The sequence below is a fragment of the Caretta caretta genome, chromosome 17, assembly GCF_965140235.1.
Source record: "Caretta caretta isolate rCarCar2 chromosome 17, rCarCar1.hap1, whole genome shotgun sequence".
Classification (NCBI taxonomy): Eukaryota; Metazoa; Chordata; order Testudines; family Cheloniidae; genus Caretta; species Caretta caretta.
The window spans coordinates 16,543,068-16,570,060 of NC_134222.1; the positions used below are offsets into that span (position 1 = coordinate 16,543,068).

At 44.6% G+C, this 26,993-nt stretch overlaps 1 protein-coding gene across 9 annotated transcripts in view; it reads right to left on the reverse strand.

Annotated features, from left to right (window-relative positions):
- Positions 1–26,993, reverse strand: part of GTF2IRD1 (GTF2I repeat domain containing 1) — a 174,354-nt gene that overhangs the window by 9,878 nt on the left and 137,483 nt on the right. For 6 of the 9 annotated variants that reach the window (XM_075120865.1, XM_075120866.1, XM_075120867.1 and 3 more), the window contains 7 exons: positions 26,863–26,925; positions 24,594–24,677; positions 23,076–23,259; positions 21,590–21,618; positions 14,886–14,906; positions 5,960–6,007; positions 1,175–1,252 (listed from right to left, as the gene is read on the reverse strand). In XM_075120865.1, the coding sequence (XP_074976966.1) occupies positions 1,175–1,252; positions 5,960–6,007; positions 14,886–14,906; positions 21,590–21,618; positions 23,076–23,259; positions 24,594–24,677; positions 26,863–26,925 (507 nt within the window). The remainder of the gene's footprint in view (positions 1–1,174; positions 1,253–5,959; positions 6,008–14,885; positions 14,907–21,589; positions 21,619–23,075; positions 23,260–24,593; positions 24,678–26,862; positions 26,926–26,993) is intronic. The other 3 variants (XM_048824064.2, XM_048824068.2, XM_048824060.2) reach the window with 2 other exon arrangements.

Sequence of the window (26,993 nt, forward strand, 5' to 3'; positions counted from 1 at the left end):
CCAAGGTATTCCCAATGTAAACCCAAAACACTGGATAATTCTGGCTTTCCTGATCTGTAGGGCAGGAAGAGCACCAAAAGGGGGAAGTGTGTTTCAGGCAATTAACCCTTGCCCTTTCTGCTGCTTGGCACTCGCACTTTCTTGGCATTGCTGCTATTTTTGTTTCTCTTTCAGGGGGGTGGAAGGGAGGCAGGGATAGTCTGTTCCAGAGCAGAAAGTGGAAACAGCATTTTTGTTGCTGGCAAACAGGCTACTGGACAGAGTTTTCAAGCTATCAGAGCAGACAGACAGAAGATCTATTTGCTTGATCACAGCACAGTAGTTGAGAAATCACCATAGTGCGATTCTGTAAATCCCTGCACTCTGATAGGCGAAAAAGTTGACCCCCCCCCCCCCCAATACAGCGTTCAGGGACTTGCATGGTGTTTGAGAAATAACTGTACAGTGTTTATGCAAATCAGACATCCAGAACCACAATGGGGGAACAACTATTCACAGCTATGTACCAGTAACTGTATTACATCCCTGCTCTGAGACAATTACACTGCTGAATGTTGTAGGGGAAGCTGCAGGGTTTGGGGTTTTTTTTTTCCCTACTGCACATTTGCAAGGAATTGAGATGGAAGTACATGGATAACGGGACACACAGACAGCCTGCAAACCGTATTTTCAAATACCACCTTCCTTCAGCTCCATGGCCTACTTCTTTGCCACTGTTCCAAGCATGTTTTCCCAAAACGTGCCTTGTGTCTGGAGTTTGGACACATCGTGATTGAGCCTTGCTGTGCAGCAAAGAGCAGGCAAAGGTGGGGTCCATGTCACGCTCCTAGGAGTTAGGAGGCAGGTGCATTTGCTGAGCACACCACTGTTTATTCCAACTTGTCACATCTTAAAAATGCATCAGTGGCTGATGTAAGACTAAAGAAGTTCTATGGCCCGGAGAAGTTTCTCTCCCCCCTTAAAGACGGAGATGTAGACAAGAAGGTCACAGTCCCAGCTGTCAGTCACTGGTGAGACGAGGAATGTCTCTAGAGAGGAGCTGAAACATGGAGCAGTGAGAAGAAACCTGTGCCCCAGCAAGCTGCCATGTGCTCGGTCCATAAATAGAGCACTTCAGCCTCATTAATTTTAACCAGAGCTGCTCTCAGTAAGAAACTGCAAGGAGGCAACTCACCGTATTTTTCATTGAAAAGCTCTTTCACTTGCTCTCTGAGAATCACCTTTTCGCCAAGCCTGTTTGCATCGTCCTCGTCTGTAAAGAGAGCATACAGGGATCAAATAGCCCACTTAGTTCCCCCCGCCAGCATAATCAACAACAAAGAAAGGTACAGAGAACATGTAATCTAACTGCCACATCCAAAATGTAACAGATTTCAAACTGCACTGTTCCTTGCCTTACACCTTGTGTTATCTTTTATACCTGTGCAGTGGGTATAAAATGCTGTCAAATCTGTATTTGCCACACACTTACATGAACAATAGCATTTTACGTCCACTATGCAAGGCTGTAAATGACAACACAGTAAGCAAAGCAATGGAGATGCAGGCCCACAGAGTCCCAAGTACTCCCAGAAGTGATATAAAAGAGTGAGAGCACTTTGATAACCAGGCTTCTAAGTACAGGGTTGTTTTATAAATACGTCATACAATCACACTGGCCTTTCTAGCCTTTTTAAATTATCATCATGCCAAACTTCATTTTTCTTTATTCTTTCATTTTATTGACAGTCACTTATTTAGACTTTTTGCTGCTATTCAGCATCCTTAGGGAGGTTCAAAAAAACACAGTTGCATCCAGAACATGATCTCTGCAATGCTTTCCCAGCCCTGAGACTTACAGATCCTGGTGATAAATCAACAGTCTTTTCCATTCTTCTCTATAATTCAAACCGTGAATAGTTTCAAACACACTCTCTTCCCCCCCACACAAAATCAGAAGATAGTTCTTGCAGCTCTAAAACCCAGATCAACAACCGGGGCTGGGTATCTGTTAAGATTACATTGTCATTTACTTCAGCTGCATAATTGCTGGCTACCTAGTGGAAAGCACAGTCCAGTATTCCTAATAGAGAGTCATCCTCTTGAAATTAACTTCGCTGTCTGTCCACAGTTAAATTACTCCTGGAAGGCACTTGCTGACTTGACAAGTACAGAACTTGAGGGGAGGGCAGTTGGGGGTCACAAGGCTGGATGAATGTGGATCAGTGGAACATACATTTCCACACACACAAAGCCTGCTTGTGTATGAACCATCCTTTCTGTTTCTAACACGGTTAACGATTCAGAGTAGGATACGGTGATCTGGGCATGTGATAGGTCCAAGTGGTCCAGGGAGCTGAAGTAGGAAGGGGGCTCATTTCAAAAACAATAAGAGACACTCTGTTAACACAGAAGTGGCCACAGGGCCATCTTCATATCCCCTCTCCCCGAGTCCCATTGTTCTGGTTGAGGTAATATTTAATGCACATTTTAGCATCATTACTGGATTGTCAAATATGTTTTTGGTTATGGTACTTTACACTAGGCTGTGTTTGTCTAGAGTTGATAAGTTGGGACAGGGTCGTTCAGCAGTATCCAAAGAGAAACAGTACATTTGCAAATAGGACTAGAATACACTCTGGGCTGACCCCGAGATATAGGAGCAGCCCAACGGCCTGCTGTTACAAAGAGTGGGCGGAGTTTGCTCAACCCTTCATTTCCCTGGACCACAGAAATGGGAAGCTCGTTTAAAGTACTCCTCTCAGGCAGTCCTTTCTGGCTAATCCAGCTCAATGTGGGGCTGCAGGGAAGGGAACAATATCAGAGGACCCTGTTCCCTGTTATCTCCCACCATTAACAGCTTTTTTAAACAGACAGACTCTTCCTTATTAGCAATTAAGATTGGGAATTGGCCTTAAAATTTAAGCGAGGAGAGTCAGCTTCCAGTTAGAGTCTGAAAGATTTAATACTCTGGGTAGGAAATAAATACAGCATTGAAAGGAAAGCATATTGTGTACTGCACATGTACATTGGCAGGTTACATCCAGGACATATTCATCTGACGACACAGCCGTGGTGCACAGATATTGACAGTTTGTTTGATCACTACTGTTTGTTTAACTTCAGCAGCAATTTGCTCGCAGCCTCAATTCAGGAAAGCATTTCAGCACATGTTGAAGTGATTTGTTGAATCAGGGCCTGAGTTGCTTTAGCATCATCTTCAGAGCCCTGGGTTTTGTTCTTGTAGAACTATTGTCCAGTGTGCTTGGCTTTCTAACAGTTTGTTTGCCGACCACCTCAGAGTTGCTGTCTTCAATACTGCCAATACCAGACATTCAAAAATCCTGAGTTAGGCCCCCAAAAGGCAGGAGATTCATTTAACCACCATGAGATTTGATTTTATTTTATTTGGTTCTTTTTCTGTGTCTTAGGTTTCTGCACCTTTAGGATGCACTTCAGGTCACATTTCCAAGATTCTCTCTAAAATCAGGAGGGTTAGAAATGTACTTTTTAAATGAAAGCTGAGATTCTCATGCCGCCAGGAGTTGGGGCTTTAAGCAAAACAGAAAGAAGTGTGAGATTCGCAAGAGAATCATAAGAGGTAGCAATACAGCATCCTCATTCCTGACTACCTCATGCACATAACCTAAAGCGTCAGGGCATAGCCTCATAAAAGCTTCTCTGAGCTGGTGAGATTGGAAGACAATAGCTCTGTATGCCACACACTGAACTCAGAAAGCAAGAGTTCATTTTAAAAGAAGCCTGACGCCAAGTAGCAGCTCGTATTTAGCGACCACAATGAAGACACCTGAAAGGAACATGCCAAAAATTGGCCACAAGGAACTGATTTCAAGAAAGAAAATAAGAATTTCTCTTTTGCTCTCCAATTACAGTAGGCATGTGTTTTAGCCAGGGCTGTAGTGGGCTCATCAACTGTAACACCTGCACATCCCTTTCTACTCCCTCTGCGACTTTCCTGTTATTTATGCTGTTTCCTGGGCATACGGATGTATAGATGGTAGCAGACAAAGAAAGAAATATCAAAATCAAGTGGTTTTTTGTTGCTGTCTATCTTTACAGCATTTTGATTTCTCTGGGATTTAAAATGCTGAAGGTTTTGCCCTTTCACTAATACTCCAAGTGACTATCAAATGAAAAAGATCTGAACTTGTTATCTATCCCGGGGCTGCTTTGGAATGGTGTGAGGCTCCTAAGTTGGTACCAGGTGACTCAAACTAGACTACCACAAGTTGGTGAAATTCAAACTGAGCATGCACAACAGAGAAGCCAGAGAGGAAGTATAGAAGAATGCAGGGCTTTCACTAAACTGTGCTTTCTTCTTACAACACAGAGTCACCGGCACTGGGCTTGGAAGCAATCACTCTGTTTCTCATTCAGGTCTGCAGATGGCTCTAACCAGACATTTTTCAGGGCACAATGTTCATTCTCTAGGTGTAACTGGGCAGGAGAGAACATGGATTTGGCTTTTTACATATTTGATATTGTAATATAATTGACTCAAGAAAACCACTAGCAACACACTCTGATGTACCGATCCTGTACAGCAAAGCATTGTTATACAAACCTTCATGGCACAGCGCTGTCCTATCATTCTTAATGGACTTTTAAAAAATAAAGCAAATAAAGATGGTGGCCAAAATATTTCGTTCCTCGAGTGGGTGCCTAAGGTTAGGATTCCAAATCTGCAGGCAGGCACTGAAATAAAGAGGTTATCCAGCTTCATGATGCTTTGTTGATTTGGCCCATGTGCAGACACGGAGAGTCTAATTCCCCAGGGGAGAGTTTTAGTTTAGCTGACCGGATAGAGTAGCTCAGGGGAGGGTAATGTAATACGTGAGGGAGCCTTTCACCTCCACTTGACTTGAATTCAACCCAGGTTAGCAGTGAGTACCGCCGAATGGTTGTTTGCTGCCCTACATAAAGTGAGTTGATCAGTTCTGGTCCAGTTCCTGGTGTGCAAATGTCTACGTTATTTACAAATGAAACCTCCACAATGAGTATCCTGCTTGGTAGGCACAACAGAGGACTGAACCTGGGAGGGAGAATGAACTTCCTCTCACACGCCTACAGGTGGTCCCTTCTGGTCGGGGCGGAGGGAGAAGCTTGTCCTGCTGCTTTTTAATCTGTCTGTGGAGAAACAGGTCTTTCCGTGAAGTGGTGTTAATCTAGCACCTTATTCCTGCACTAAATGCACCCAAAAAAGGAAGGGAAAAAAGTCGAGAACACAAAGAATACCTATGTGAACTGAGTCAATTATCAACACAATACCACCAGGGTAAGTGGAATCTGCTGGCAAGCTTCATTAGGCCCAAATTAACAAACCAATGGTACTTAAAAGGCTCTACATATGTTTCCTGAGTGCAATTATAAATATGTAGGCGCATGTAATTAACATGTAGATGCATGGGGCCAGATTCCCACTCGGGAAAGGAATGTGGCTCCACTGATGCCCATTGAGAAATGCCTTACTGTATCATACACAAAAATGATGCAAGTCCTTGTTTATGTTAGTAAATTATCACATACATTAAGTCAATGGAGCTATGCCGATTTATACCATCTGAGGATACGGCCCAGCATATACAATACTTTATTTAAGTAAATAAGATCTAGCATAATTTGTGTGAACTGCACAATAAGACTTCTCAATAATTAATCACTTGGACAGCATCAATGAGCTAAGCATAGATAAGCCAGGTCTGTTTGCCTAGAGCAGAACTGGCATGGATACCTAGAAACTACAGTAACTGGTGTTTGGAAATATATATCATAATTACAAAATATTGTTAAATGCATCTTGAATTCATTCAGCTCTTGGTGCCATGGGGGAAACAGAGTGAAAGGGAGGGAAAAAACGCCTGCAACTTTGTGGTGTTTGGACAGTTTCGATCCCTTACTAAAAAACACAAATACATTTCTTGTCTGCTACCATCTACAATGCATCAACTGAGCTACGTACCATTCAAAGCAGCGTAAGCTTTTTCCAGTGATGTTATCCGTCTAGGGGCTACAGCACAAGTTAAAAGGAGAGAAAGAAAGAGAGAGAGAGAGAGAGAGAGCGCAATGAGTGCTGTTTCTTATTAGTTCCGTTGCACAATATTCAAAAACAGCACAAATCCCAGTACAGCATTGTAAATGACAATATGAACCTCCCCTGGTCTCTAATCTCATTGGTGGAAAGATCTCATCAGCAGTTAAATATTGCTATAAGAGCTTCATAAACATGATCAGGGGACATAAAACAGGCCCCAGTTCAGCACAGTATTTAAGCACGTGAATAGTCCCATTGCCTCCAACAGAACTACTCAACTGCATGAAGCGAAGCACATTCTTAAAGGCATTGTTGGAATTTGCGCTGTGTTGATTACAGGACTTCTTTCTCAACATGTTTCAGTTGTTTTGATACACTGCTGGTTGTGCTGAAGGAAGAAGCCCTCTAACCCAGGATGCAATTAACTTTAACATTAAACATATATTTCATTAGGCTGAATACACATGGAGTGAAATTCACCCCTGTGCGGAGGGCCACCCCAAGGGCTATGCTCCTCAACCTTAGCTTGTGGTCTTGGGTGAGAAATGGTGCCAAGAACTGCACAGGGCTGAATTACACACTGGGTGCACAGCACCTTTATTTGCTCGTTCTCTTTCCAAGCTTAGCCAGGATGGAAGGACTCATTTATATTCCAGGGAAGCCTACCACAGGCATTCAGGGGAGATATTGCAAACCACTCAATCACCTGCAAACATGCCACATAATCACCTCTGAAGTATATGTGACATCATGTGAAACACATACACAGAGGAAACAGAAATCTCCCCATATGGGGAGCAGAATGTCCAAAGTCCTTACATGTAAATATGACTAAAAAAGGAGAATAAATGTCATAGGGAAATTATATAGGCAAAGGATAAGGGTGAAAGGAAGATTCTGAGAACTGCCTCTCTTAGCCCGTGCTGTGAAGAGTATAATAGAGAGATTACAGTCCTGCATGAGCTTTGATTTCTTGCCAGACTCAGCTTCCAGGATGCAGCAGGGAGAAAAGAGCAGGATAAAGGGGGCAAACGTTGTACCTTGCTAGAGAAAGGGACTCTGCAGTGCATTTATTAGGTGGTGGGGTGAGAGCGAGACCTGAAGCTGACTACTGAAATAGCAGTGGAGATTGCAGCGAGGAAAATTCTAAGGCTAAAGCAGATGAAAAGTAAACAGGATAATTGTGTTAGTTCTGTAGCAATGGGGAGGAAAACAGTGAAAAAGGGACCCCTAAGGAGATGCTGGCTCTAGTCACCATCTATGAAATGACAAGTGATATCAAAAAGGAATGAATTTCCTGGGGAAAACCAACAGCAACAGAGCTAGGACCAGAATTTGCATTACGGTCCAAACAAAAATGAAAAGGATCATAATGATAAAGCTGACAGTTCCAAGGGGAGAGGAAAGTGAGGTGCCGTGGCAAACAAGCTAATGAGGAGGAAAGTCTGAGCAAGCTATGGTAATGATAGAGGCTGGAGGTGATGGTGACTGGAGATGGATAGAAAAGTACCCAGCGTGAATACGGTTACAGAGAAAGAGCAGCATTCTGGGCACTGAAGAATTGTGGGGGGCGGGAGGAGAGACACACAGAGAGAGAATTCACTAAATGGAGATACAAATAGTCTGTTAGATTATACATAAAAGCAAACATTTCAAACTAAAGCTTAAGAGAACGTGCACTGAAATAAATGAGATAAAACAGAACAAAAATATTTTTATGTTCCTTATACTGAATGCATAAGTCTATAATCTCGTGCCCAGGCATCTGCAATAGAGACTCTTATTTAGCTCAGTGGAGTCAAATCAAACAGAAAAAGAACGGTGACTCACCTTCTCATAACTGTTGTTCTTCGAGATGTGTTGCTCATGTCCATTCCAATTAGGTGTGTGTGTGCCGTGTGCAGAGTCATCAGAAAATTTTCCTCCTAGCAGCACCCGTCAGGTTGGCTGTGGAGCCCCCTGGAGTGGCGCTGTCATGGAGCTCTATATATAACCCTGCCGACCCAGCACCTCCTCAGTTCCTTCTTGCAGGCTACTCCGACAGAGGGAAAGGGGGGCGGGTTTGGAATGGATATGAGCAACACATCTCAAAGAACAACAACAGTTACAAGAAGGTGAGTAACGGTTCTTTCTTCTTCGAGTGATTGCTCATATTAAATTCCAATTAGGTGACTCCCAAGCCTTACCTAGGCATGCGGAAGGACCTGCTAAGTGGTCTGCCAGATCGTTCTGGGCCCCTGGTAGATAGCCCCCTCCATTCACCTGGAAGCATCCTATGCAGAACTCCCACAGCCGGAGGGCTTCTCAACACAACGGGGAGGGCTAGGCTCCACCCTGCTTGTTGATGTAAAACATGGCAGTGGTGTTGTCCTCCTCACTGCCTTCACTAGCCTTGCAGCTGGACCCAAAAAGTTTGGCATGCTAACTGTACTGCCCTGAGCTCCTTTGATATTGATATGATGGGAGAGCTTGTCCTGAGACCATAGGCCCTGTGTTTGTAGATCGCCCAAATGCGCACCCCAACACAGAGCCATCATGTCTGTTACCAGGGACAAGGAGGGCTGTGGAACGGGACTCCTTCGCACACTGTCCAAGGGTCGAGCCACCAGTGGAGGGACTCGAGTATGTATTCTGTTACCATCACTACAAAGTCCAGGTTGTCACGTCCCGGGCATCTGAGCGTCAGCCTGGCATGCCGGACCACATAAGTCCAGGCTGCCATGTGGTGGAGGAGATGCGGGCAACCCCTTGCAGTAGTGGCCGGGAATCGCCTGAGGCCTTGAATGATGTCTAACATGGCTTGGAATCGTGTCTCTGGAAGAAAAGCTCTTGCCTGCACCGAGTCCAGCACTGCCCCGATGAACTCTATTCTCTGGGTCGGAGACAAGGTTGAGGAGGAGGCCTAGTCTCTCGAAAGGGGATCTGATGAACCAGACCCGAGATTCCACCTGCTCCCTGGTGCATCCCCTGAGCAGCCAGTCGTCGACGTAGCAGTATACCCGCACCCGTCTCTTGCGAAGGGAGGCTGCTATGACCGACATGCACTTGATGAAAAGTCAGGGGGCTGTCGACAGACCAAATGGGAGGACCATGAACTGATAGTGTTTGTGGTTGACCTCAAACCTTAAAAATCGCCTGTGCGTGGAGCAAATGGCTATGTGGAAGCACGTGTCTTTCATGTCGAGGGCGGAGGACCAGTCTCCCGGATCCAGGGAAGGGATAATCGTGCTCAGGGAGACCATACAGAACTTCAACTTCACAATGAATTTGTTGAGTGCTTAGAGCTCTAGAATGCGTCGGAGACCCCCCACTTTGCCTTGGGGATTAGAAAATATCAGGAATAGAATCCCTTGCCCCTGAGCTCCTAAGGAACCTCCTCCACCGCTCCTATGCCAAGAAGTGACTGCACCTCCTGGGTAAGGAGTTGCTCATGAGAAGGACTCCTGAAGAGGGAAGGGAGAAGCAGAACTGGAGAGAATATCCCACTTCTCCCGTGCGAAGGACCCAGCAGTCCGATGTTATCTGGGACTAGGGACCTGTGCCAAGTCGTCTCCGACTGTTTCCGCACCGGAGAGCGGCGGTGCCGCGGGTCTCTTCCGGAGTCCTTTCGCGGTGCCATCTCTGCCATTGCCGGGACACCAGGCACCGATGCGCTTGGTGCCAGGTCCTGCTGCACCGATGCTCGTTGCGGTCTAAGTGCCGCCTCCATGAGGAGCTGCTTCAATCTAAAGTCCCGCTCCTTCTTCATTCTCGGGCAAAACCCATTGCAAATCCTGCACTTATCCGCCTGATGAGCTTCCCCCGGACACTTTAAGCAAGCATCGTGGGGGTCGTCCGTTGGCATAGGCTTGTTGCAGGACTTGGAGGGTTTGAACCCCATGGGACTTAGGGCATGCCCTGAGTCCCCAGGTTGAAGTGGAACCCGCACGCCCGACAGCAAACTATTAACACTGCACTAACTAATAATGAACTAAACTAACTGAGGAGAACAAATACTAAGTAAATAGAGCTAGGGGAACGTGGAGAGCTTGCTGAGCAAGATGTCGCAGTTCCAAGGACTGTCACTGGCAGTAAGAAGGAACTGAGGAGGTGCCAGATCGGCAGGGTCATATATAGAGCGCTATGGAAACACCACTCCAGGGGGGTCCACAGCTGATCGGACGGGTGCTGCTAGGAGAAAAAAAACTTTCCAATGACAGTGCACATGGCGCGCGCACACCTAATTAGAATGGATATGAGCAATCACTCGAAGAATCAGCTTGGGCTTTGTAACCAGCCAATGAAAATCACAACATTTCTGTGCAGAATGTCTCAGTTGGACGTGAAGCAGCGGACTCCATGTTCACTTTTGCCGATTATGGAGAAATCAGATGCTTTTGTCTGTAAGCGTGCAGAGGTTACGGTATTGCGATTTGCATGTTACTATGGTGCTGTTATTTACCATCCTAGAACCAGACAGAGTTTCTGCCAAAGATGCCTGAGGCAACAGTAAAAGCTTTCTGCTGGCAGGGAGGGAGCTGAAAAGCAAATTCCACCACCCTAGAATTACAGAGGGGGCTGGGAAGGCTCTCTAGGGTCCTGTCATCCATGACCATACAACCAGTACCCATCCTCTCTGAGGGTAAAATCCTCACCTTGTGTAAATTGTCATTGCTCAGCTGAACTCAATGGAGCTGTGACAATTTACACCAACTGAGGATCTGGCTTCTACACACCAACCTCCTAAAAGTTTAACCTAGTCTGCTCTTCAGCACCTCTTGTGTTGCCTCCTCACCCATCTCCTCCCTTGGCAAACTATTACACTCCCAAATTGTGGAACCCTTACTCTGTGTGTAGTAGTCAGTGTAGTAAGGGTGGCATAGCTGGGGCCCAAGATCATTTATCCCCTAGGAATATCCGTGTTTATGTTACCTGGTGCTATACACTGAAAAGCAAGGTGCTACTCCTCAGTGTAAATAATAGGTTCACACTCTGGTCCTTCATTTTGTCCCCCGTTTTAATTCCAAACCACTACTTAGTGTTTTGCTCCATTAACGAGTTTAAATAACTCCTTGTTGCTGCTGCCCCTATCATGAATATGTAAAGAGTGGTATTACATCATAGAATCGTAGGGCTGGAAGTGACCTCGAGAGGTCATCTAGTCCAGTTCCCAGCACTCATGGCAGGACTAAGTATTATCTAGACCACCCTGACAGGTGTTTGTCCAACCTGCTCTTAAAAATCTCCAATGGCAGAGATTCCACAACCTCCGTAGGCAATTTATTCCAGAGCTTAACCACCCTGACAGTTAGGAAGTTTTTCCCAATGTCAAACCTAACCCACCCTTGCTGCAATTTAAGCCCCTTGCTTCTTGTCCTATCCTCAGAGTTTGAGGAACATTTTTTCTCCCTCCTCTTTGTAACAACCTTTTATGTACTTGAAAATCATTATGTCCCTCTCAGTTTCCTCTTCTCCAGATTAAACAAACCCAGTTTTTTCAGTCTTCCCTCACAGGTCATGTTTTCGAGACTTTTACTCATTTGTGTTGCTCAGCAGAAAAACTAAGTTAAACTAAATGGGGTTCCATCCAGCAAGTTCCCTTTTCACTTCTCCCCTACGAACGATGCTTTCTGTGCCCTACATGGCTCATTGCATTTGTATGGGCAAGGTCAGATTCCGATCTCATGACCCCAGTGTAAATCTGAAGTAACTGTACTGGAGTTACCCCACATTTTCATTGGTGTAACCGAAAACAGAATTCAGGTCACTGACTCTATACTTCCTGTTTACATATTTCTCTAGGCTGTACAAGGTTTGCAACACATAACCTCTTTTCACGAATTATATTCTCTAATCGCTGGATATCTTATTTGGACTCTCTCTTTTCTAATAATGACAAGCCCCCAATTGACACAGCTCAAAGTGTGGTTTACCCGAGGTCGTATCAAGAGGCATTACTAACTCCCTGTTCTTACCTATGAGATTCCTATATTCCTCCAATATAATTTGCTACTGATCACCCCCTCCTCGAGCCTTCTCAGTGTTACTAATGGCCGTTGTTTATTAATGGCATCACAACCACACTTTGAAGCCCCAGATGAGACCGATGCACCACTGTGTTTATGGTGCCAAGTGCTGTGCATGCAGAAAATAAGAGACAAGTAAGTTCCCGCTCCGAAGATCGTACCATATAACGAGACAAGACAAAGTATGGGTGGAAGGGAGGATCTGCACCCCCATTTTACAGATGGGAACTGAGACACAAGGAGATCAACAAAAGGTGGAAGATTAAGTAGTCTCTCTCCTATATGTCTTTATCTTGAACCGTCCTGCTATTCCTGCTGCACCTCCTCTCCCCCTGCTCAGCATAATAATCACACTTGGTTTGAACACCCAATTTACATGGCTTTCAGACCAGCTCATCCCACTGTCTAACTTCACCACTAAGTCTGGCCCAGAGGTTTCCATGGGAGTTAGATCTGCTTACACCAGGGCTGCATTTGGCCCAGTACGTGTACAGAGGTGACCTTGAGAAAACTTTGCAAGAATTAGAGTGCAAATAAGCAGAGCAATGAGAAAAAGAGGGGACAAAGCTTTCAAATTCTACCAAGAAAGCAAACATTAAAGAGGGGAATGAACATGGTACAGGCCAAGTTACTTGTGCAACTGCCAATCAGTCAAGGTAATTGGCCAAGGGACCAGGCTTAACCTCCATAGTTGAAGGTAACCAGTCGTTTGGATCACAGGTGGTTTAGATAGGAACTAATATGGAGAAATATACAAGTGTTTTCCCACCTTGGACGTGAATGGATACCTTACCTCACAGAGGCCCCTCATCAGGGGAGCAGAGCATCCCCACTTTTAATAAACTAGGCCAGTGCAACATAGATGCTAGTGGAAATGAGTTTAGCTATTCTGAGCACTGAATCTTAATTCAACAATTCATGTAAACCATTAAAGCATGAAAGTTATGACAGAGACACTTAATCATGAGCAGCTGATGTTCAGCCTTGGAAACTAAGCAATGGTTCCCTGGCTAATACTCCCAGTCCATTTGAAAGGCGAGTGTAGAATGTTAATTATTCCTTGCCCACCAACCCTTGGTTTCTGAACAGTTACAAATTTGATTTGCCCCTCGGTTGTGATTTTCTGCTTATTGAGCTTTCCTCACTGCACTAACTCAAGGAAGAGCCTCACGTGCCAGGTCCTACAAAAGTCACCCATCATAATCTAAATGCCAGCCTCACAGTTTTGCCCTCTGGTGCGAATTTACAGGCACAAGTGAGGGCCTATAACAGGCTAGAAGTGTTTGCCTGAAACACCCCAACCTGTTAGCGGATCTTCAGCCAGCTGACAAAAGTGTTCTGTGGATTCTTCTGACTGAACAAGGCAGATGACTCACTGGTCCACCTGCATAAAAGGTAGCTGGGAGTGACTTTCGGAGGGAGAGAGGATCTAGGGTGTGGACTGAACACTTCTGAGGGAGGAGCCTGTAAGAGCAGCCAACCCTGGTGAGAAGCCTTGAGCTAAACTTTGTTTATTGCTGAACTCTTTCATTAACAAATCAAAACTCCAGGAAGGCAGTGCATTTCGACTCTGCATCGAGGTATGGAGCTGTCCAGCTGCATGACTATGCCCACAAGACAGGTAGCTGGATGTCTACATACCCTCCTCTGTGCTCACAGTTATTGGCAGGCACAAAAGAGAAGACCCCTTCAAGTCCAGGTCTTAAAGCTCCACAGTAGATCCTTTTTCTGCATTGTACATCTGCACAGATTAAGTTCCTTTAAGATGGTGACTTCATCTCTATCTTGCATAGCATCAGAGACACCATGAGTATGTAACCAATACTATCAATAATCTTACCATGGTGGAATGTATATTTGAGGCATTCTAACCCTTGCTGATTAGGTAGCAACAGCCATTTGAGAAAGGGAAGAACATGTGTTCTACAACATACAGCAGAATAAGCTGGAAGGCACTGAGCAGACGGACATAATATTCCAAAGTTAAATGTTACAGCAATGCAAACTGGCAAGTTACATTTAGGGGAAACATTTAAAGCATGTTATTCAGAGAATGTAGCATGGACTCTGCAAGTATCCAGCTTTTTAGGAGTACTGATTTCAAAGAAACATAAGAGGAGGAAGTATTTGTTTGGTGGAAAGGAAACCAGCCAAAGACACTTCCAACATTTCCAATGAACACTTCATTTTTTGTTTGTTGGATCTGAAAGCTTGATTAAAAGATAATTAAGGTCCCGGTCCTACAAACACATATGCTGAACTTCAAGCATTTGAGTCATCTCACTGAAGTCAATGCAACTGCTCTTAAAACACATGAACATACAACCCAAAGGGATCTCCTGGCTCATCAAATCCAGCCTGTTGTTATTGCAGGCAATCCCATTATACAATCTGATTCAAAAATTTATCAAACTCCTTCTTAAAACTAGTTAGGTTGTATGGCCCCACTACTTCTAATGGCAGGCTGTTGCAGAACCTCACTCCTCTGATGGTTAGAAACCTTCTTCTAATTTCCAGCCTGAATTCATTCATAACCAGTTCATACCCATTTATTCTTGTGCCAACATTGTTCTTTAGCAAGCTCTTCTCCCTTTGCACCATTTACCGCCTTGATTATTTGAAGGTAAGCACGTGTGTAAATGCTTGCAGGACTGGGACCTAGGCGAAAGAATATTTGCTGCAGGGTGACCAGTGATAATGCTGTCACTCTGGAAATTATTGGAGGATTTGTGTTCTCTGAAGAACATGGCAGAATATGAGATTCTGGCAAGGAAAAGGGGAGGTGATCATTGAAACCAGACTAAAGAAAAAAATTAACGAAGGAAGTTAGCTGGTAATCACATAATTACCTTCTGATACTTGTGAGGCCACTGCACATGCAAGTGAAAGAGAAAAGGAAAAACAACAAAGGCAAAAGAAAAGACAAGTTCAACTGGCTAGGATGACGACTTGATGTTTAAAAAAGTCTTTGAAGTTGCACAACAATTTACATTAACTGTTTGATTTTCCACTTTCAGATTATAACAGTAATAGCTTTAACATTTTATATATATATATATATATATATATATATTTCATCTTGTGGGGAGAAAAAAAAAGAGTTAAGATAAGAAAGAATAATCATCCTCCTGCTACTCTTCCCATTCGGTACTAGGACCGGGAGGGTAAGATAGAGCACTTGGGTCTGAACTTCAGAAGGCAAAGGGAGAAATAGAAATGAATGTCCCTGAAATATGTTATGGTTGGGTCAACGTGAGATCAAGTGCTTTTCCCTGTTTATTAGGAGTTTCAAATGGGAGATGTGCCACATCAAAGTCTGGTGGAGGATTGTGTTCTTGTGATTTAAAAAAAAAAAAAGGAAGAAGGATGCCTGGATGTGTGGTTTTTTTTTTAATTAAAGAACACTGCCTGCCCTACTTTATTAATTGGAATATGGGAAATAATCTGTCCGTGTGGTGGGGAGTCTGGGGAATAGGACAGATGGGGCTGGTGTGCATTTTCAATCAAAGCACATAAAAATCAACATACAGAAAGACGGGTTTTTTGGTTGTTTTTTTTTTTTTTGCTAGACTACTTATGCTTGATTTTTTTTTCAAAGGCTCGAATTAAGTCTGTTTTGTATCTCTGTGCCTCAGGAAAGAAGAAAAGAAAGAATTTATAGTATTTATAGCACTGGAATTTCAACCCCCACCTCTTCCATCTCCTTTTATTTTAATACTGAAAGATCATTCCAGTCTAAAAAGGATTCCAAAGGACTTTTCTCTGAACAGATAACATCGGCGGATTGAAAAACAATCAGAAAATTAAAATTAAAAACCTGAAAGTAAAGTTGGTTATTAAATACTTATTTTGAGGTGCTGCCCATAGGGCTATATCCAGCTAGATGGGATTCCTTTCCGGGATACCACAGCCTACTGCTGATACTGAAGCCTTATTCTGATGGCTTACTTGAGAGTTAAGTAGTGTATAAAAGATTTGTGCAGACACACAGTTAAAAGTGAGGATACAAGAGATTCAGCCGGTGTCTCTCTACCTCAGTGGCGGTAGAAGACTTCACCCTGTTTGAGGTAAGATTTTCAAAAGAGCTGGTCTGACTTTGCTCCCCTTGAAGTCACTGAGAGTTTGACAATGAACTTCTGCGGGAGCAGAGTTAGGCCAGTCTAGCTACAGTATTTAGTTGACCCCATTACCAGAGTAGCTGAGCACTCCCAAATCTTTAATGTATTTATCTTTACACACCCCTGTGGGCAGGGCAGTGCTAATATCCCCATTGTGTAGATGGGGAACTGAGGTAAAGCGACTTGCCAAGGTAACACAGGACTCTGGGGTAGAGCAGAGAATTGAACCCGGGTTCAGACCCAAGTGCTCCAAGAAGCAGTCATTTATGCTGTCTAGAAATTGTATGTCCTGTTACTACTGTGACCTGAAACTATTCAATAAAGAAATAATTTTAGATATTGGCTTCCACCAACCATTTATAGCCTTTATTTAATGTATGCCCTTCATCTCAGCTGGATGATGAAAACAGGCTACTCACGGCTTGTCTTCACTACAGGGGTAAGTCGACCTAAGTTACGTAGCTTGGGTCGACTTATCCCGGTGTCTTCACTGCACTGCGTCAATGGGAGACGCTTTCCGGTTGACTTCCTTTATTCTTCTCATGGAGCTCGAGTACTGGAGTCAACTGGAGAGTGCTCAGCTGTCGATTTAGTGGGTCTTCACTAGACCCACTAAATCGACACCTGTTCAATCGACTGCAGCACTGTCGATCCTCTGGTAGTGAAGACAAGCTCTCAGTTTCTCTTCTGTTTAGAGACCATTTCACTGGACTTCCTAGCTCTCAGGCACTTCTCCAATGCTGTTGTGTTTGGGGAACAAACACTGAAAAAGAACGTTTAATTAAAAGCAAAAGAAAAACGGATTGATTTTTTTTTTAAATGTCAAGGAAACATTCTGTTCTTAGCTTTTAATAAAACTTGGGGTTTTTTTTTTTATAAGAAGCTGAGGTTAAATGAACATGACAGCATCCCTTGAATTTTAATTTTTTGTTTTTTTTAAAAAAAGTTTCCAATTTTATTATGACAGATGAAAGATGATTAAAGCAAAAGCAATGAATATGCAAATGTGTGTGTATGTATGTGTAATAAAAGGGATAACCAAATAAAGATTATTACAGCTTGTGCGAAAATACATTTTTCTTTATAAAAAATGGTCTTTTTGATGAAAGATATTTTAGTGAGAAAACTTGCATTTTTGTCAAAAATTTTCAGGTTGTTGAAATAACCAGATTTTCCCCCCACTGCCCTGTGTTTTTGATAAAAGCACAAAACATTCTACTACAAAGTCAGACAATAATTAAAATTGTTTTTCAAGGAAACTAACACTTTCTTCCCCCCTCTCCCCAAGCTTTACTAAAAGAAGGTTGAGGGGAGATATGATTGCTCTCGATAAATATATCAGAGGTATAAATACCAGAGAGGGAGAGGAATTATTTAAACTCAGTACCAATATGGACACAAGAACAAATGGATATAAACTGGCCACTAGGAAATTTAGATTAGAAATTAGACGAAGGTTTCTAACCATCAGAGGAGTGAAGTTTTGGAATAGCCTTCCAAGGGAAGCAGTGGGGGCAAAAGATCTATCTGGCTTTAAGATTAAACTCGATAAGTTTATGGAGGAGATGGTATGATGGGATAACATGGTTTTGGTAATTAAATATTCATGGTAAACAGGCCCAATGGCCTGTGATGGGTTATTAGATGGGGTAAGATCTGAGTTACCCAGGAAAGAATTTTCTGTAGTATCTGGCTGATGAATCTTGCCCATATGCTCAGGGTTTAGCTGATCGCCATATTTGGGGTCGGGAAGGAATTTTCCTCCAGGGCAGATTGGAAGGCCCTGGAGGTTTTTCGCCTTCCTCTGTAGCATGGGGCACGGGTCACTTGCTGGAGGATTCTCTGCTCCTTGAAGTCTTTAAACTACGATTTGAGGACTTCAATAGCACAGATATAGGTGTGAGGTTGTTTTTTTTTGTAGGAGTGGTGGGTGAAGTTCTGTGGCCTGCGTTGTGCAGGGGGTCGGACTAGATGATCATAATGGTCCCTTCTGACCTAAATATCTATGAATCTATGAATCTACAGATTATGTAGCATTTCCAATGTGGCTGGCAAGTTGAACTGTTAATACTTGAGCTCTGATCTGCTCCCCACTAATGGCCTGATCTGAGTCAGAGCTGTTCACCTAACTGTAAATATATAGATTTTCCATTAATTTACAGTGTAAAGAAATATTGGCCAGGATTCGCCCCTCCAGTGTCACTCCAATTTTATGTCCATGCAACTTCATTGAAATGAAGACCTGTTTCACCAGATACAGCGACATGACCGGTCTATGAACTCAGTGTCTGTTACTCTGGTGGAGAGAGTGCTTTATAAGTGACACACTTTTCAATTAATCTAAGGCCTGATGGAAAGGCTATGGAAGTCAATTGTAGCCTTTCCATTGACTTAAATGGGCCATAGCTTTGGCTCTATAGGATTAAGAGGGTCTTCAGTATTGCACAAGCTTGTGCTTGACCTCTGTACAAGGGTGTATTTCACCCAGCTACATCAGTCGTTAAACTCATATGCAAGTTTCTCACCTCCTGGCAACTCCCATCAAGGGTCCCTAAATGTTTTCCTATCTATTGCATTTGCCATCCCTAAAGCATGCCATCCACAAGCAATGCTGGCCAAGCAGACAGAAAGCAGTAAACAAAGGAGGCAGCATTTGGTTATTTCCATGCATGGCCGATCACCAGTTGTAAATACTTTTTTAAAAATAAAGTAGCTGTGTGTTTAACTGCAAACTATGTCTTTCTCCTACTTCTCTGAACTGTTGGTAGTTTAAAAACTGGGCAGGAGACTGAACTATTCTAATAGTGAACTGTAAAGGATTGGGAGAAAGCCCTGCAAGATATTTCCTGTGATACCACCTCCCAAGTGCTTTTACATGTGGGCTTTGACGTCTGAAAGTTTGTCACAACTAAAACAAAGCTGGTCTCCAACGGGCCCACCTATGGCCAAGAGGCTATCATATTTCCTACGTCACCGCTAGCAGGTGTTGACACCAGAGATGAGGGGCTGAGGAGAAGTCCAGGGCTGACCTTGAAAAGACAGGAGGATGGGAAATCAACTTGTTCTAAATCAAGATACAGGCAAGGCTGAGATAGGAATTTCACAGGCGAGCCCATGTGGGTATTAATTCATTACAGGTTCAAACAGAGAAAAGCAACGAACTTTGTTTGGGACGGTGGATTAAATTCTGAAAGACTGAATACAGCTGATGACTTAAAATCAATAAAGCGTAATCTCTGTGTTACAAGAAGCTACTGAGAGAATTTCCAGATAGAGCTCCAGAGGATCTTTAATTGCACATACAGCAAAACAAATCTCACCTCTTTTCATTCTCCTTCAAAGATATAGTTTGATGTCTGTCCATACTTTCCTTTGACACATTCTAGCTACTTACAAAACAGCTTCATGGAGGAAAAACACCAACACATTCTTCAGTATATAATTCCCCTAGCTGGATGTCATTCTAATTGGAACACAGACTCCAAGATGTTTGAACTACCTACCCATTGCTTTGCATTCATCCATTTCCCACACCACTGTAAAGAAGAGTTGGGACTATGTACTGCAAAGAAGGGAGTAAGTAGGTAGCCAGAAATTAAAGAGATCTGCAGTGAATGTTGAATGTTTGTTCCCAAGTTCAGCCAGGTCTTTGGGCAGATTACAATGCTTCACTTCAGTAAGGACAGAAGTTTGGAACCAAGAATCCCCAAATGTCACTCTTTTAGGAGAGGTAATGGGCTGATTGATCCTTAGGAGAGGTCTTGTCTATGATTTAGCAAGTGATGGCCTGCAATTGAGGCAATGCAGCCACACCAATCTGCAAGTGCAGGCTTGGAAAGACCTATTTTACACCATCTGGGCTCACTGCTGCTTGAAGCCAGTGTAAGCTCAACCAGTACAAACTGCAGCTTTCCTTCTGTACACTTGGGGTTTTTTCACCAGTACAGATTATCCCTGCAAGATGGGAGGATCCCAGAGCCCAAATGGCTACCTTGCAATTAAACAGCCCCTTAGCCCCATGAGCCTGAACCAGCTGGCACAGGCCAGCCACGGGTGTCTAATTGCAGTATAGACATACCCTAGGTGGTGCTGTCCTGGCTGAATACAAAGTGTAACTCTTCTAGTTTGATAAAATACTAGCTGGTTTAACAAGTCTAGGAGATGATGTCGTAGCACCAGAAAGAGCTTACCTCCCACCCACCACTTTTTGTCAGTTTTTGCTTTTATTTGGCATGACACTTGAAAGGAAAAATAGAAACAAACAGACCACAGGAAATCCCATATGAAGGGATCGTTAAACTTGGAAACCAAGCTTATTTGTCCCTTTCTGTGCGCACATTATAAAAATCCCTAGGCATCCATGATGGAAAGAGTTTGAGGAGCTTTGAACCTCAAAACCAGGGACCATCTGTCAGGAATGGAGCAGATTCTATGGCAGATCTGCTCCTTGTTCCAGCTGTAAATCGGAATGAGTGCAGCGGGGGTATTTCACTCTTATCACCGGACTCCTCAATAGGTCTGTGTACTCTCTTCTTTTTTTTTTTTTAAATAGCATTTAAAAAAATACAAGATCCACCTTCAAGATGGCCCCTCTGTTTCTTTTCAGTTGTTCTCTCGGAACAACTGGGTGTCGTTCTCTCAAGGGTGGCACTTGAGAGACCTAGCCCTCAGCTGTGACAAAGCCCAGTTGGAGTAGAGAAGAAAGTTTCTTGGATGGGAGTGCCAGCTGACTGGAGCGTGCAGAGCTTGGGCTAAGGGACAGTTTAATTGCGGTGCAGATGTTCAGGCTCAGTCCCTTAGCCCAAGCTCTGCAAGCCCGAGTCAACTGGGTATTTACTTGCGGTGATTAGAGTGGGAGAAACTGGAACTCTGGGCAATACTCATTATATTAAGTTCCAGTCGTTTGTGGTATTCCTCCACCAGACACACAGTTACTCCATGTATGTGTCCATGAGCAAGGGATGCTCCATTTCCTTTTTGCTGCAAGTAGATAACAGACCTTCAGAACACACAAGCAACCCACAGAGGAATCTATGACTCCTCTCTTGTTTTTATGACAGACCCTGTGTTTATCAAGCAGCAATGATCATTCACTCCCATCCAAGCAACTTTCTTCTCTACTGCATCTGTGAGCTAAAAGTAACAGATATTTAAGAGGGTCCTAGATTAGCATTTTAAAAATGCGGGAAGTTTCAAGGAAATACCGCCAGGATAAATGTGTGAATTAGGAGCCAGCTGTCCTCATTCAGGTGCCATGGAACTCCACCCGATTCACCAAACAAGCAAGGCTTGGACCACATTAAATGAGAAATTAGGGCAACGGCAACTTTCCCCACACTGGTAAAGTGAGTGCATCATTAGAGCTATGTAACTTCCTGACTGACAATACATACTTAGTCATTGCTCTGCTTAGGCAAATAGGCATCTCCTCTTACCAGGTTTGGGGATGAGTCCTTGAAAAGGCCTGGAAAATACAAGGAGAAAAGAATACTTAGAATGAAGCCAAGGCAGAAAGCAGGCATGCCTACGACTGGCGATTGTTGTGAACAGCAGTGATACTTGTTAGTCATTATTTGTAAGTTAGTGACGAGGCACCGATCATGATCAGGCCCCATTGCGATGGATGCTGTTCAAAGGTATGAAGACATGGTCCCTGCTCTGATGAGCTTATACTTAATCTGAAGCACCATGCAAGAGAGGCAGCTGGTCCAATAGGGGAAAAGAAAGCACTGGGCTGGGATTCCGGAAGTTGGATGCTCTTCCCAGCTCTGTTACTGACGTACTGCGGGACCCCGGACAAGCTGCTTCCTGGCTCTCTTTCCATTCCCTCTCTGTGTCTGTCTTGTCTTTTTAGACACTGAACTCATCAGGGCCAGGCCCGTCTCTCAGTATGTGTATGTGCAGGACCCAGCACAATGGGACCCTGGTATCTCAGTTGGGCTTCTGGGCACGACTCTCCTGGGTAGCATTTTTCATCCATACATCTCGAAGAGCTTCACAAGGGAGGTCAGCATCAGTATCTCCACTTTGCAGATGGGGAAACTGAGACAAAGGGAGGCGAAACAACTTATGCAAGGTCCCCTAGTGACAGAGCGGGGAAAAGAACCCAGGGTCTCCCCAGTCCCAGTCCAATGCCCTAGTCATTAAGCCACCCTGTCTGCACTCTCAGGAGTTAGCAGGGTTCTGAGCCACAGCCCACTGAAGCCAATGTTAATCTTTCCATTGTTCTCTGCAGGCTTTGGATCAGGCCCTTGTTGCACAGCGTCTGACTGTTCCAACTCATCTGAGAGATTTTGTTGTTTAAAAAAAAAAAAAAAGGAACAAACACACACACATTCGGTTATACCCTTCCCGAAGCTGCCACTAAATCCAGCCATTGCTGATTGCCTGATTTCCTGGAAGCCACACGGCTGGAGTGACACATAACCCAACTGACCCAGCGTAGCTTGTTGTAATCCTCCCCCACCCCCGTCACACACACACACTTAACAGGGAGCACTCCTCAGTGCTTCCTCGTTAGAGACTTGGCACCCTGCAGTGATGGGAGACAAAGGGTGACTTTTTCATTCCTGTGATATTTACCCAGGTACTTATTTTTAATATGAGCTGGCCCCCTCGGGCAGGCAGCAACTAAACAAAAAGGAAGAAGAGGAAAGGGAGGGGAAACCTAGATTTTATAGCTCACTTCTTTCCGTCAAATTGTTAACTGCCAGCTTAATTGTTGTCTCTCAGCAGGATGGAAGCCGGTGTCATTAGAGTGTATTTATAGCCTTTCCCTTGAGGGGGACTGGCAGCACATGTGATGGATTTAGCCTCAGAGACTTAAGTGCAGGCACATGCAGTGGTCACCGGCACTGGGACCATGTTGTGGGTCATCCCCCCCTGCCCCCGCCCCCAGGCTGCATGGCAAACAGTCCTCACCTTGTTACTGTGAACTTGATTTTGTCAGCCACGGCTAATATTCTCTCCAGGTTCTGAGAGCCAAAAGTGCATGGTTTCCTGAACGGAATTCCAGGGGGGAGCCCCTCTATAATCACAGACCCTGGGTTGCTTTTAATCCGTTTGTACGGCACTTGCACTGGGTATTTGATTCCCAAGGCCTCGCCTAGAAGAAAAACAAGCCATACATGCATCTCATGTTTAGGATTCAAGCAGGATTTCAGGTATCAGGTCCGGCCTCAACTCCTGTTATTCCACACATGTGCAAAATCTCCCCACCTTCCCCCACCCAAAGTGCATGATCGAGTACAGAACCAAATGTGCGAGCTGCTTAATGGAGCATGTCAATCTTTAGATCAAGGACCAGCATTTTCAGGCCATCACCATGGGGACGATCAGAATGGAATGGTCCTGAGGCAAGAAGTGAATGCACAGAGCCGCAGTGAAGAGCTGATGAAGCAAAGGAGAGACAATTAGGGAGCTAAAGCTACATTAAAAAAAAAAAAAGGAAAAAAGATAAAGGGTATCCCAAGCTGGTGATCATACAGTACAGTAGGAAGGATGGAAAGGTAAGTGCTGTTCACTTTGGGACATTATTTGGGACAATTTCCATTCCATTTTCCTTCCCCAATGTCCATCCGCAGGAGTAAGGCCAGCAGCTTCCGCCTGAGAAAATGCAATCACATGTTGGATGGGAGAGTGCGGCTACATTGGGTAGACTCCCTACGCTCCTTGGACTATGCTCTAAGGGAGGGAGGAAGGTCCAATGGTTAGGGCACTAGCCTGCCACTTGGGAGACCTCTGTTCAGGTCTCTGCTCCACCAGAGATCTCCTGTGTGAGCTTGGATCACATACTCCTCTGTCTCAGTTCCCGATCTATAGAGAATAGCACAGAGGTGTTGGGGGTGGTGCTCAGTAAGTGTCACAGTCACATCCCCAAGGAAACACACAGGCAGACAGAAAGGACCTGCCTCCGAAATGCCCTACTCAGTGGCTGATACTCTTTGTTTATACTCATTCCAGTCCTCCCCTCCCCTCCACACTCTTTCCCTCCACCCCTAGCACCAGGAGTTCAGACGCATCTTCCTGACTCTACAATGCTCTGCTAATGAAATTATCATCTTCATCCTTCAAGGGGGGGTGGGGGGGGAAATCTGTCTGAACTGCAAGTAGCATTAACAAATGATGCATGCTCCCTATAACAAGAATCTTTCCTGCTAAGTAAGAGCACCTACACTACCAAAGCCTTCAACAAAAGCCACTTATTTCCCTCCTCAGAGAACAGAAACACCATTCTGTTTTAATCCATGCTCAAGTGCCATGTCCCACATGTGACCCTCAGAACAACAACTGCTCTAAATGGAAAGGGGGAAGACGGATGAAACCACCCAGGGAGAAGTTATCAAAACAGAAATTCAGAGGAACAGGGAGATAGGAAAGGGAGAAGACACAGAGAAGGTAAAGATTCAGGGAAAAAAGAAAATCACCCTGATCTCTCACCATATTTCTTATTGAAGAGATCTTGGACTTGCTCCCTTAGAGTGTTAGCAATATCTATTCTCGAAAGCCTGGCGTCATAATTTTCTGTAAAGTAAAAAAACAATTATGGACTTTGGATGTTCAATTAAAAGGCACTCCATGACTTTTAAGTAATACAATTTTCTAATTATAGGAAAGTCTTCATCTAGCAATTAACCAGTTCCTAGAGTAGGCCATTCACAGTCCTTAGAAACCAAAATAGTTTCAAGAGAAATTGATATTTTTCTCCTGGTCTCGAAGAACGCTGAGCAAGAACTGCATTAAATCTGGGATTCAGTCATCGTAATTACTGACATTACACAAAATAACCAACCTCAAGCCACGCTCTGCAAAAGGCAGGAAGCATTCTGAACTAGTGCTCTAAGGGATGGTTCTGCAGAAGAGATCCCGAAGAAGTCAGGGACCTGGTTACTGCAGTCAGCCCTGGTGCTCAGGAATTAGCTAACCAAGGAGGCAGGAATATTGTGGACAACTCTGACTCTGGGTTGACTCTGTTTAGACCAGAGCAGTGATAAGTCAGCCACAGGGAAAAACTCAGAAAGTCCCAGCACCACCACAAACAGTTCCTTTGTGAGGGCTGCCCAGGCTGCGTCTCTGCTGTGAGCTAGGGGCGTGATTCTCCTGCTCACGCACACATATACTCAGACTAGCTCTCATCAAGCGAATGCAACCATAAAGAGCAGCGTGGTTGCGATAACACAGGTAGCAGCCGCTGAGGCACGGCTGAGGTACGTACTCAGCACAGCTAAAGCAATGCCTTCACTGCCATGACACAGGTTACCGCAGCAGCAGGGCTATTTATACTCATGCTGGCTCGATGAGCACCTTGGGTGCCCTAGGGCCACACTCAGACTACCCCACGAATGCATGCCCCGCCTTATACCAAGTCGGAATTCAGATTGGCACGAAAGATTCAGACGGCATGTTAGGGGACATGAACGTTTGGCACTTTGTCTAGGAAAGGCAAATGGGCGCACCACTTGCTTACCCTGGGTTTAAATTTGGCCGCGTGAGTAGCTAATTCCAAGTAATTGTTCATTCTAGGTCTGCTCCACAGTCAATGGGGGTGTCTCCACTGATTTCAACAAGCCCTGGATCTGGCCCTTCAGCTGCGAAGGTCCGTGCGCTTTGCCGAGAAATAACGTACACAGCGTGGCACTTGAATAGCTCTCAACGCTTGCCTTTCTCAAGGCTCTGGCTATACGGCGTGGTTTTAAAAGCACAGCTGTTTCTCCTTTACAGTCGTGGGGATGCCATGACAGTGCCATCAGAGGCTGGACATACTGGGAAGAAAAAGCCAACTCTGGTCTGTGAGAAGGCCTGTGTGCACGAGACTTGGCAGCAAGTGCAGTGCCGTTCTGGCGAGCACTGTAGAGCTGAACGGTACGTACGTAAATATCAGCAGGGTTGAAAAGCCCCCAAAATGCAAACCCCAAGGCTCAGACTTTTAATTTTGTGCCTTGCAAGGTCAGATTGAGAGATAATTAAGTCGTGCAACTATGGTATATTCCTGAATGTCTCTCAAACCCTCTGTGTTCAGAGCTTGCCCAGACTTTGCCTCGTCCCTCCTTTTGATCCTTCCTGTCCTGTCGCCATACTGCTTCCTCTGTCTTCTCCCCCTAGCATCAGCTTTGGGCCCTTCTTCCACTTGCCTGCCAAGCCTTTAAACCACACTGCTGCCTGGAGCCTTTGCTAATTCATCTCCTCAACGACAGTACTTCCATGCCATTACATGAACCGCGTGTTGTCTTCTGCGGGACAGATCACTAGTGCTCACCAGGGCAGCCAGGAGGAAGAATGCTCTTGTGGTGAAGGTTCCACCCTGGGATTCAGTTCTCTGCCCCACTGCGTGTCTGACAAGTCATTGTTATGTCTGGGCCTCATTTTCCACATCTGGGAAATGGGGTGATAACACTTCCCTCCCCCCCAGCAGTGCTGTGCAGATATATACACAGTAGTGACTGTGGCATGCACCAACACTGTGCTGATGGGGGTCATACTAGTACCTAGACAGACAGGGACTGGCTCTCATGCTGTAAATGCCACTACACACAGATATGTTAACAAGAGCTGAATGAGAGGTCGAGTACTGCCCTCTCATCTCTCCTCTCTTACCACAGCCAAGTACGTTCCAACCCCCATATGGTTTTATAGAAGACTGGCATGGAAAAGCTCTTTTAAATGCACTTCAGACTCACTGGAGATCTTCCCAGATGCTGCCCACTCTTACCTTGAAAGCCCTGTCTCTTCACAGCTTCATCAACAAGGGAGTCACTGGAGTCTCTCTCGCTGGCTGCAAAGACAAGGGACACGGCAAGCAGCGTTAGGGCCACCTGTGCAACTGAAGCAACAACAAACAAG